The sequence below is a fragment of the Saimiri boliviensis genome, chromosome 1, assembly GCF_048565385.1.
Source record: "Saimiri boliviensis isolate mSaiBol1 chromosome 1, mSaiBol1.pri, whole genome shotgun sequence".
Taxonomy (NCBI): domain Eukaryota; kingdom Metazoa; phylum Chordata; class Mammalia; order Primates; family Cebidae; genus Saimiri; species Saimiri boliviensis.
In genome coordinates, this window is record NC_133449.1 from 28554334 (window position 1) to 28566041 (window position 11708).

The window sequence follows — 11708 nt, forward strand, 5'->3', positions numbered from 1 at the left end:
GGTAAGTTAATCAAGTGTTGCTTGATGTGTTGCTGAATTCAGTTTCTTGGTATTTCGTTTACTGTTTTGCATCTGTGTTCATGAGGGATATTGGCCTGAGGTTTTCTTTTTTCATTGTGCTTCTGCTGGATTTTGGTATTAGAGTGATGCTGCTTTCATAGACGAGTTAGTGAGGACTTCTTCCTGGATTGTTTAAAATAGTTTCAGTAGGATTGGTACTAGCTCTTTGTGCATCTAATAGAATTCATCTGTGAATCTTTCTGGTCCAAGGCTTTTTTTGGTTTATAGGGTTTTTATTACTGATTCAGTTTTGGAACTTGTTATTTTTCTGTTCAGGTCATGTGTGTTTCTATGAATCTGTTCATTTCTTGGGAGGTCATGTGTGTTGTCTTTGAATTTATTCATTTCTTCTAGGTTTTCTAGTTTGTGTGCACAGAGGTGTTTATAATCTCAAGATATTTTGTATGTCTGTGGGGTTGGTTGTAATGTCACCTTTGTAATTTCAGATTATGCTTATTTGGATCTTCTCGTCATTAATCTAAATAGCAGTCTATCTAGTTTATTCTTTTGAAGAACCAACTTTTGGTTTCAACATTTACATCTTAAAAATAGGCCAGTTTTAGCTTTAGTGTGCTACTACAAATAATTCTTGTTTACTGATTACAACAGCTTCAGTACTTTTGCAATAGCTTTTGCAAAGGCTATTCTATATCTTTGATGTGCACACGCCATATTTCTGTTAAAATGCACTGGGGCTTTCCTATTCCTCTTTCTTATTGTCATATAATACTGTTACCATCAGTTAGTACAGTTGAATGGTAAATGGTTGATTGCTGATTTACAAATTAAATATAGTACCCATACCTTATCCTTCCAGTAGTTGTCATAGTGGTGTTGGATTAATATATTCTTTTCACTGAGGCACTATTATGTTCTAAATACTTAAATACTTTGTAAATCTTTCTATACTGTTTTATTTTTGGAAAATCAAGACTTTTTTTATGTATAATGTAGGTTAAACCTCTATGTATATCCACCAGAATGAGTATGATAAAAAAAAAAGGCATACAGTAACAAGTTTTTGCAAGGATTTGGAGGCATAGAATTTTCATACATTAATGGTGGAAATAGAGTTCTCATATGATGCAGCAGTAATACCTCTAGGTATATACCCAAGATATATGAAAACATGTTGACACAAAAGCTGTTACATAAATGTGCATAACAGCATTATTCCTTATAACTGAAAAATTGACACAATTCAAATGTCCATCAGCTACAGAATGGATAAATAAAATGTGGTACATCCATACAATGGATTGTACAATATACAACTCAGCAATAAAAAGGAGTGAAGTGCTGATACTTCAAAACTGGTTTTGAAACCCTAAGCAAAAGAAGCCAATCACAAAAGACCACATATTATATGATATCAGTTATATGAAATGTCCAGAATAGGCAGTTCCGTAGAGACAAAGTAGATTTGTGGTTGCTTAGAATTGGAGGGTTTGGGGACATGTGAAGAGCAGGAATAGGGAGTGACTGCCGATGGCAACAAGCTTTCTCTTTAGGGTGACAGAAATGTTCTAAAATTAGATTTATATCAATAAAGCTATTTTAAAATAAAAAGATCAATTTATATGTAAATAATGAGATCTGAAGAGTTTGTGACTTGTAGGTTAATTGCCCTCCTAAATTTTAATATATCAGAATTAAGATGACAACATAGATCTTCTGACTCTTAAACCAGTGTTCTTTACTCACAACAGAGATAAAACTAATTTGAAAAAGTTTTTTACTTAAATCTAAGGATTAGACAGTGGATGGAGGTCAGGCGCGGTGGGCTGAGGTGGGCAAATCACGAGGTCAGGAGTTCGAGACCAGTCTAACCAACATAGGAAAACCCCATCTCTACTAAAAATACAAACATTAGCCGGGTGTGGTGGTGGGTGCCTGTAATTCAAGCTACTCGGGAGGCTGAGGCAGGCAAATTGTTTGAACCCAGGAGGCGGAGGTTGCAGTGAGCCGAGGTCCTGCCACTGCACTCCAGCCTGGGTGACAGAGTGAGACTCCGTCTCAAAAAACATAATAAAAATTAAAAATAAAGAAATAAAATATGAGTGGAGTGACAACAGAGTTCAGACATTTGGACACTATTTAAACCTAAGAAATGTTTATGGAACTTTGGTGTTCTACATTTTTATTGCACTTTTGCAATTTATGCCATTTATTGAAAAAACAATTGTAACAATTTTCTTAAACATATGTACTTGAAAGAATAATGTTGTTTGTTAATAATTTACTTTAAGATATTGAAACCGTCTGAAAAGAAAGCTAAGTACCAGTATGGTGGACTGAATTCAGGACGTCCTGTCACTCCACCTCGAACAGCTAATCCGCCGAAGAAAAGGTGAAGAAAGGAATTCTGTAAAGAAACCATCAGATTTGTTAAGGACATACTTCATAATATATAAGTGTGCACTGTAAAACCATCCAGCCATTTGACACCCTTTATGATGTCACACCTTTAACTTAAGGAGACGGGTAAAGGATCTTAAATTTTTTTCTAATAGAAAGATGTGCTACACTGTATTGTAATAAGTATACTCTGTTATAGTCAACAAAGTTAAATCCAAATTCAAAATTATCCATTAAAGTTACATCTTCACGTATCACAATTTTTAAAGTTGAAAAGCATCCCAGTTAAACTAGATGTGATAGTTAAACCAGATGAAAGCATGATGATCCATCTGTGTAATGTGGTTTTAGTGTTGCTTGGTTGTTTAATTATTTTGAGCTTGTTTTGTTTTTGTTTGTTCGTTTTTTTTCGCTAGAATAATGGCAAATACTTCTAATTTTTTTCCGTAAACATTTTTAAAAGTGAAATATGGGAAGAGCTTTAAAGACATTCACCAACTATTACTTTCCCTTGCTTATCTACTTAGATACCTGTTTAATCTTACTAAGAAAACTTATGCCTCATTACATTAAAAAGGAATTTTAGAGATTGATTGTTTTTAAAAAAATAAAATACGCACACTGTCCAATCCAGTGATTTTAATCATACAGTTTGACTGGGCAAACTTTACAGCTGATAGTGAATATATTGCTTTATATCGAAATTGCCACTGATTTGGATTTGTGCACTCTAATTTTTAACTTATTGATGCTCTATTGTGCAGTAGCATTTCATTTAACTTTAAGATAAGGCTCATATAGTATTACCCAACTAGTTGGTAATGTGATTATGTGGTACCTTGGCTTTAGGTTTTAATTCGCACGGAACACCTTTTGGCATGCTTAACTTCCTGGTAACACCTTCACCTACATTGGGTTTTTTTTTTTTTTTTTTTTTTTGAGTTTTTGTTACTGTTGTTGTTGTTTGTTTTTAGATCCACAGTACATGAGAATCCTTTTTTGACAAGCCTTGGAAAGCTGACACTATCTCTTTTTTCTCCCTCTATACGAAGGATGTATTTAAATAAGAATGCTGGTCAGTGGGACATTTTGTCAACTATGGGTATTGGGTGCTTAACTGTCTAATATTGCCATGTGAATGTTGTATACGATTGTAAGGCTTTTGTCACTAAAGATTTTTATTCTGATTTTTCATAATCAAAGGTCATATGATATTGTATAGACATGCTTTGTAGTGAACTATAGTAGCAATAATTTCTGTACCTGATCAAGAGTTTATTGCAGCCTTTCTTTTCCTATTCTCTCTTTTTTTAAGGGTTAGTATTAACAAATGGCAATGAGTTGAAAAGTTAACATAAAGATCTTAGAAGGAGAGAACTTACAGGACACAGATTTGTGATTCTTTGGCTATGACGCTATTGGATGTGTTTCTAAAAGCTTTTATTGAGCATTGTCAAATTTGTAAGCTGCACAGGGATGGACATCATATCTATAATGCCCTTCTGTATGTGCTACCATAGATGTGACATTTTTGACCTTAATATCATCTTTGAAAATGTTAAATTGAGAAACCTGTTAACTTACATTTTATGAATTGGCGCATTGTATTACTTACTGCAAGAGATATTTCATTTTTAGCACAGTGCAAAAGTTCTTTAAAATGCATATGTCTTTTTTTCTAATTCCATTTTGTTTTAAAACACATTTTAAATGTAGTTTTCTCATTTAGTAAAAGTTGTCTAATTGATATGAAGCCTGACTGATTTTTTTTTTCTTACAGTGAGACATTTAAACACACATTTTATTCGCAGTTACTATGTCCTTGATGTATATTAAAATGATTCATTTCTGAAAGTGTTCATGATCTGCATATGATGTGTTAGGTTAGGTCACACTGGCTTTTATCTGAGGTGATTTAATTAACTTCCTGATTCGAGTGTGTAAGTTGAGCAATTTCTAATAAAATTTTAGTTGTGCTCTTTTAGTAGTCATAGTGAAGCAGGTCTAGAAAATAAGCCTTTGGCAAGGGAAAAAGGGCAGTGTCGATTAATCTCAGTGTTAGTTAAACCACATTAGTCTGCATCCCATTGTCTGGCTTTTATAAATTCATCCAGGTCAAGATTAAGTATGTTGGTTAATAGGAATCTTTTAAAGACTGTGAAAAAATAATCACTACTTAAGCTAATTAATATTAGTCATTAAATTTAAAGGGTGGAAATTTATCATGTTTAAAAATTATTCAAGCACTCTTAAAACCACTTAAACAGCCTCCAGTCATAAAAATGTGTTCTTTACAAATATTTGCTTGGTAATGCTACTTGAAATAAATAAAACTTTGTTTCTTAGGAGAAAATTATTCTGTAATTCCAGTGTCACTAATTTATATCGTTCTTCCCTCTGATTTTCTAAGGTTAGTGATTTTTTTTGTATACAATTTAACCCAGTTGTTACAACATTCAGAAATCAAGAAACACAGTAGATACCTTTTATAATGTGGTATATCACATGGATTATAAAGCAAGGTTATGGTCAGTTTCTATTCTTGAAAGAATCAACTATAGTGAATCCTTTCATTTGAAGTTTTAACATTCTTTGCTTTAATTTTGCCCAGGGACAAATTTTAATCATCACTAAGACTGGTTTGTGCAAAGCATTGAGTCATCAGATATTAGAGCCTAGCCAACTACTCAGTATCCATGCTGCCATATCCCTTTATTGTAAAAAAAAAAAAAAAATACCTAAACATTCATGAAGTTTCTTTTTAACTGAAAAATGCTGGCAAGAAGAATTTTAAAGCTTAAAATAGGTGGTAAATTTGAAGTATGAGTGTATTCAGGAGAAGCATATGCTTTTCAAAAAAATTTTTATTCAAGACAAAGCAAGGAACATCTTGAGGTATGTCTCTTAAGAATATAAATATGTATTATTTTAAGCCAAGGAGCTGAAATATGTCTCAGTTTATAAATTCAGGTATATTCTTTTTGTCTCCATGGCAACCATAACTTTTGAACTAAAAAGAATTTTTTTTACATCTTTATGCTGAAAACGTGTTAACAGTAGGAAAATGGTCAGGTTGAATTTGCTGTTGCTCCCTAATGAAATCTACTTCCTGTTTTCCTTGTGGTTCCATGCCTAAATCAAAGCTGCACCTGAGAGGAGACTTAATACAAGCCTGACTGTACTAGTGGTATCGCTTAGTAAAGAAGTAGGCTGTCCCTCTTCCTAGTAGATCTTAATGTTTTATAATTTCTTAAAACATCTAAAAATCGGGACAACAGACTTTACACAATGATCAACAGTTAAATAGGAAATAAACTAGTTCCGTGTAAGTATACACCTAGAGTTTTAATTGTCTTTATGTTTCTTCAACAAAAGTGAAACAGATACAATTGTGATTGGATACTTAGATACTAAGTGAAACTTAGTGTAAACAATTTTGATCTGTTAAATTGAAGTTTACCTGTACATTTGAAAGCCAGAATTTCTAAATAAATTCCCCTGGTTAGGAAATTACTTAAAAGTCAAAGCTTGTTTTCTTCAACCACTACCTTCTACATTGGTTGACTTAATAGCTTTTTAAGTTTTTCATTGTAATTTGCCTTCTCATGCAGATTGCCTATGTTTTATTAAACCTTATTTTTACAAAAATGACCATAAATCTTTGTTTCTTTCCTCTTAAAGATCTTTGCTAGCTTATGTGATTATGAAATAATATAACACCAAATTGGAGTATATAGGGTAGAAAGCAAGTGAACAGGGAGTGCGGGTAGGAAGGGGGTGTGTGTGTGTGTGTGTGTGTATTTAAGGGAGAGAGAATAAACTGACTGCCTGAGGCTAATAGGTTCAGCATTCCTTTCAGTTGTTACATGCAAAAAGGTGGGAACCTAAGGTCTGTTCCTGGAGGCTTTTCAGTCAAGCCTGGCCTAGGATCCGCTCCTTAAAATGTGTTTTTGGTTTTTTTTTGGTTTTTTTTGAGACGGAGTTTCGCTCTTGTTGCCCAGGCTGGAGTGCAATGGCAGGATCTCGGCTCACCGCAACCTCCGCCTCCTGGGTTCAGGCAATTCTCCTGCCTCAGCCTCCTGAGTAGCTGGGATTACAGGCACACGCCACCATGCCCAGCTAATTTTTAGTATTTTTTTTTTAGTAGAGACGGGGTTTCACCATGTTGACCAGGATGGTCTCGATCTCTTGACCTCGTGATCCACCCGCCTCGGCCTCCCAAAGTGCTGGGATTACAGGCTTGAGCCACCGCGCCCGGCCTAAAATGTGTTTTTTACAGCTGCCTCATCGGAATGATTCAGCAGATTTGCAGGCCAAATTTTTTCTCCAAAAGCAGTGACATCATAGGTAAACATCTAGAATTTTTATAGATTATCGTACAAATTTATTTAAAGGCACACTAATTTGTGGCCTAGCATGTAAATATGGATCCTCAACAAAGCCATAAAGGCAAGTAATATAGTGCAACCAAAAAATGGTTGAGATGGAGTCTTGCTCTTGTCTCCTGGGCTGGAGTGCAGTGAGTGGCACGATCTCGGCTCACCACAACCTCCGCCTCCCAGGTTCAAGCAATTCTCCTGCTTCAGGCTCCTGAGTAGCTGGGGTTACAGGTGCCCTCCACCATGTCTGGCTAATTTTGGTAATTTTAGTAGAGACGGGATTTCACCATGGTGGCCAGGCAGGTCTCGAACTCCTGACCTCATGATCCACCCACCTCAGCCTCCCAAAGTGCTGGGATTATAAGCGTGAGCCACCACGCCTGGCCAGGAATGTCTTTCTTAATGTAACAAGTTTAATTTCAAGTAAGTTTTAAATCTCCTAGTAAGTTGTTTTGGGGGAAAAAAAAGGCAAGGAAACAAAACCAGAGTATGAAATGCTACCTCCAATACATAACTCAGAGTGATAATTGGCATACTTTCTGACAGTGCTGATGCTTACCAGCAGGTTATTGACAGACTGACACCTATTCCATTCTTGAATAAATATAAACTTTTGTCTTTCTAGCTCTTAGTTTAATAAAAATTCCTGAGAAAGGAGGATGTGCAGGGTGGAGTTGCTGGAGGAAACATTTTGCAGAACTCATAACTACTCAGTTTACCAACTTAATAAGCTACATATTAGGAATTGTAGCTTATCACATTTAATAAGGAATTATTCAAATTATCAGGAAGTCTTTTGTGAAACGCAGGATTCTAACATGTAACTGGGCGCAGCACATTATAACTTACCTGACTTGGATAAGAACTTTTAGAAATACAGGTCTCTGCCTCCCAGTATAACTGCCTCAGATTTTGTAGCACATCTCTAACTGGAGCTTGATAATTCCACTGAATTTTATTTGTCATATTAAAGAACTAGGTTAAAAATTCTTTATTACTGTACTCAAAAGCTCATTTTGAGTGAGAGACCCTAATCTTTAGCGAATTCCCCAAACTTTGGGTGTACTCACTGAAAGATTAACAAAAGTTGTGATCCTATTTTTTTAAGACAGAGTCTTAATCTCTTACCCAGGCTGGAGTGCAGTAGCCTGATCACAGCTCACTGAAGCCTCAGCCTTCCAGGCTTAAGTGATCCTGCCCCATTGGCCTCCCAAAGTGCTGGGAGAATTATAGGCATGAGCCACCATGCCCAGCCTATTTTAATCTTAATAATATCATCAGTTATTCCTTATACAGATCCATTAGGATGTTGAATGCTCCTTTAAAACTTTGTCATATTTGTCTCTAAAAGCCTTAAGGCCTAGATCAGTCTTGTATGTGACTAGAATATAGCTCTTATGTGCAGGGTTTTTGTTTTTGTTTTTTGTTTTCTTCTCTCTTGAGACAGGGTTTTGCAATGGTGCCCAGGCTGGAGTACAGTGGCACTGGGTGCAAGCCATCCTTCCACCTTAGCCTGCCTAGTAGCTGAGACTATAGGTGTGTGCTACCACACCTGCTAATTTTTGTTGAGACGGGGTTTTTACCATGTTGCCTAGGCTAGCTCAAACTCCTCAGCTCAAGTGATCCCCACCTCAGCATCTCAAAGTGTTGGGGTTATAGGTGTGAGCCATTGCACCCAGGCAGGTCATTTTTTCCCTCTTTTGTTCACTGATTGGTATCTCCTCATCCTAGAGTGGCACCTGCCACATAGGAGGCATGCAGGTATTTGCTTAAATGAATGGCAAGTGAGTCTCAAAAATGTCTACTTGTCTTACTGTTTTGACACCTTGACCTGAAGAAATTAACCACAAATAATACAATTCCAGGTTTTCTTTATCGTCATGTAACTGCTTTTGTCTCTTATGACAAGAATGCTGAAGTCTCAAAGAGAAAGCTGTTTTGAATCCGTACTGCCAAAATAAATGGTCTGTCAAAACTGGCCCCTATTTTGTAAAATATTGGTAAGTGTAAGAAGTTGGCCGGGCACAGTGGCTCACACCTGTAATCTTAGCACTTTGGGAGGTCAGGAGTTCCAGACCAGCCTGGCCATAGTGGTAAAACCCCGTCTCTACTGAAAATACAAAAATTAGCCTCGCATGGTGGCATACACCTGTAATCCCAGCTACTCAGGAGGCAGAGGCAGGAGAGTTGGCTTGAACCTGGGAGGTGGTGGTTGCAGTGAGCTGAGATCATGTTATTGCACTGCAGCCTGGATGACAGAACAAGACTGTCTCAAAGAAAGAAAAAACAAGAAGCTAAAAGTGTTCAGTTACTTGAAGGAGCATTTGTGCAGCTAGCACCTGACAGCCACAGAGGGGAAGTTGCCTGTTACTGAGAACACACATTGCAAGATCCTTAGGATTACTTTCTTGCCTCCCCTTTTCTGTAGTCTCGATTCTGTTTTATTGATTTTAATGTCACCTTTGCAGTGAGCTACCTCACATATTTTTTGGAAAGTTTTATAGTTTGTGTAATACTTTATCTTCCAGAATTCACCCAGTAAGTATGAGTGCTTAAAACTAGGAATCAAACTTCGAGAGGCTGTTGCCTCATCTAGCACAAGTATTATGTCATAAGCTAGGCAGAAGCAGTATGGGGAAAGATCAACAATATCTTTTCTCTAAGGAGCAAGAAAGTGATACAGTGAAGAAAACTTCTAGACAAATTTATCTTGTTAGAATGATTGTTGCATTTTTTGTTGTTTTTTGAGATGAGGTCTCGCTCTGTGGCCCAGGCTGGAATGCAGTGGCGCCATCCCAGCTCACTGCAGCCTCCGCCTCCCAGGTCCAAGCAATTCTCCCTCCTGAGCCTCCCAAGTAGCTGGGATTACAGGGGTGCACCACCACATCCAGCTAATTTTTGCATTTTTAGCAGAGACGGGGTTTCACCGTGTTGGCCAGGCTGGTCTCGAACTCCTGACCTTAGGTGATCCACCCACCTTGACCTTTCAAAGTGTTGGGATTACAGGCATGAGCCATTGCGCCCAGCTTCTTATGGTCTATTTCTTGAAAAGAAAGTAACAGTGAAATGATTCACAATGTTACGCATTAGCATGGCTAACTCTATGAGGAATACTGAGGTTGAACAGTTCACATATAGGCTGGGCACAGTGGCTCATGCTCCATTTCTACTAAATGGGGCTCATACCCCATTTCTACTAAAAATGCAAAATTAGCCAGGTGTGGTGGCATGCACCTGTAATCCCAGCTACCAGGGAGGCTGGAGCAGGAGAAACACTTGAACCCGGGAGGCGGAGGTTGCAGTTAGCTGAGATTGCACCACTGCACTCCAGCCTGGGTGACAAGAGCAAAACTCACTAAAAAATAAAAATAAAAAAAAGTTCACAAATAAAACGTGTTTTAGGATATGCAAAGAAAAACAAGGGAATGGGAAACAGTCACCTCCTGGGGATCATGATGGGAGAAGGAGGAGCATACAGAATCTCAACAGAATTGTTGACATCCTGTCTCTTGTATGTTAGGTTCATGTATTTTGGTAGGTGGTGGCTTCACATTTTTAGTATGTATCAGCTTCCACATATGCTACATGTATTATTTTGTACATTTTTAAAGTATATGATCTGATTTATATATAATTGTATCTGTATACACATTTCTATTTAAAAAGATTGCTGGTTAATAAGATTACATAAATGAGAATTTCAAAAAGTGCTACAGGAATCCATGAGTTGCACAGAGCCTGCATTTCCTAAGTACTCAAATGATGATGGGCTGATTAATTTTTTTTTTTTTTTTTTTTTTTTTTTTTTTTTTTTTGAGACAGTTTCGCTCTTGTTACCCAGGCTGGAGTGCAATGGCGCGATCTCGGCTCACCGCAACCTCTGCCTCCTGGGTTCAAGCAATTCTCCTGCCTCAACCTCCTGAGTAGCTGGGATTACAGGCAAGCGCCACCATGCCCAGCTAATTTTTTGTATTTTTAGTAGAGACGGGGTTTCACCATGTTGACCAGGACAGTCTCGATCTCTCGACCTCGTGATCCACCCGCCTCAGCCTCCCAAAGTGCTGGGATTACAGGCTTGAGCCACCGCGCCCGGCGGGCTGATTAATTTAAGCAGGATCTTAAAGGATGGGGACCAGACAGAAAATTTAAATGAGCACGATGAAAAGAACACACTCCAGTATGTATATGCAAGGTCAAAAGTGGAAAAGTTCAAAATATTCAGAGAAACACAAGTATGAGTAACTCAGAGTAAACGTTTCTTACTGGATAATAGTGGGGAGAGACATTTAGGAAAGGAGAGAGAGGAAAATAAAATGGGGCCAAACTGGAGGCACTGCAGGTCACAGTGCAGATGATCAAGTTATGGACAATCAGTGCTTTCCTCATGGGGGGAAAGCCATGCTTGAGCCCTCCTCATCCAATCCCAGGTCAAATGAAAGAGACAAGAAGGAAACTACCACCACCTACTATGGACCAGTGCACTGCTAGTTTGCTCACAGTGTGGAATTTGCCCCAGACGCTTTTACAGAGTAGGTGGTATCACCCTACTTTGACATTTAGTGAGATGTGCTGGGGATAAATGATTTGACCACATTCATACAGCTAGTAAAGTGGTAGTGCCTGAATTCAAACCAAGTGTATTTATTCTAAAATATATTCACTTTTCTCCATACACCAATAGTTTAAAACAACAAAAACCTCAGGAATGAGAACACTCAAGAAGGCCTAGTTGGTAGTAACACTTTATTTGAAGTCAAAACTTAAGCAGTTAAGCTGCTGCTTCCCTAATGAACATTTATGTGTATTTGCTGACTTTTATATGCCAAATTTACATTTCCTTTGTGAAGATTTTGGGAACCTTCTTGTAACTATACTTTCTGCATTATACAGGCACATGCATTTTCCTCATGG

At 37.5% G+C, this 11708-nt stretch overlaps 1 protein-coding gene across 1 annotated transcript in view; it reads left to right on the top strand.

The window, feature by feature from the left end:
- PPP1CB (protein phosphatase 1 catalytic subunit beta) overlaps positions 1 to 6066 on the top strand; it is a 50082-nt gene extending 44016 nt beyond the window's left edge. The window contains exon 9 of the mRNA XM_039474149.2: positions 2310 to 6066. Coding sequence (XP_039330083.1) covers positions 2310 to 2414 — 105 coding nt within the window. The 3' untranslated portion in view covers positions 2415 to 6066. The remainder of the gene's footprint in view (positions 1 to 2309) is intronic.
- The last annotated feature ends 5642 nt before the right edge of the window (positions 6067 to 11708 follow it).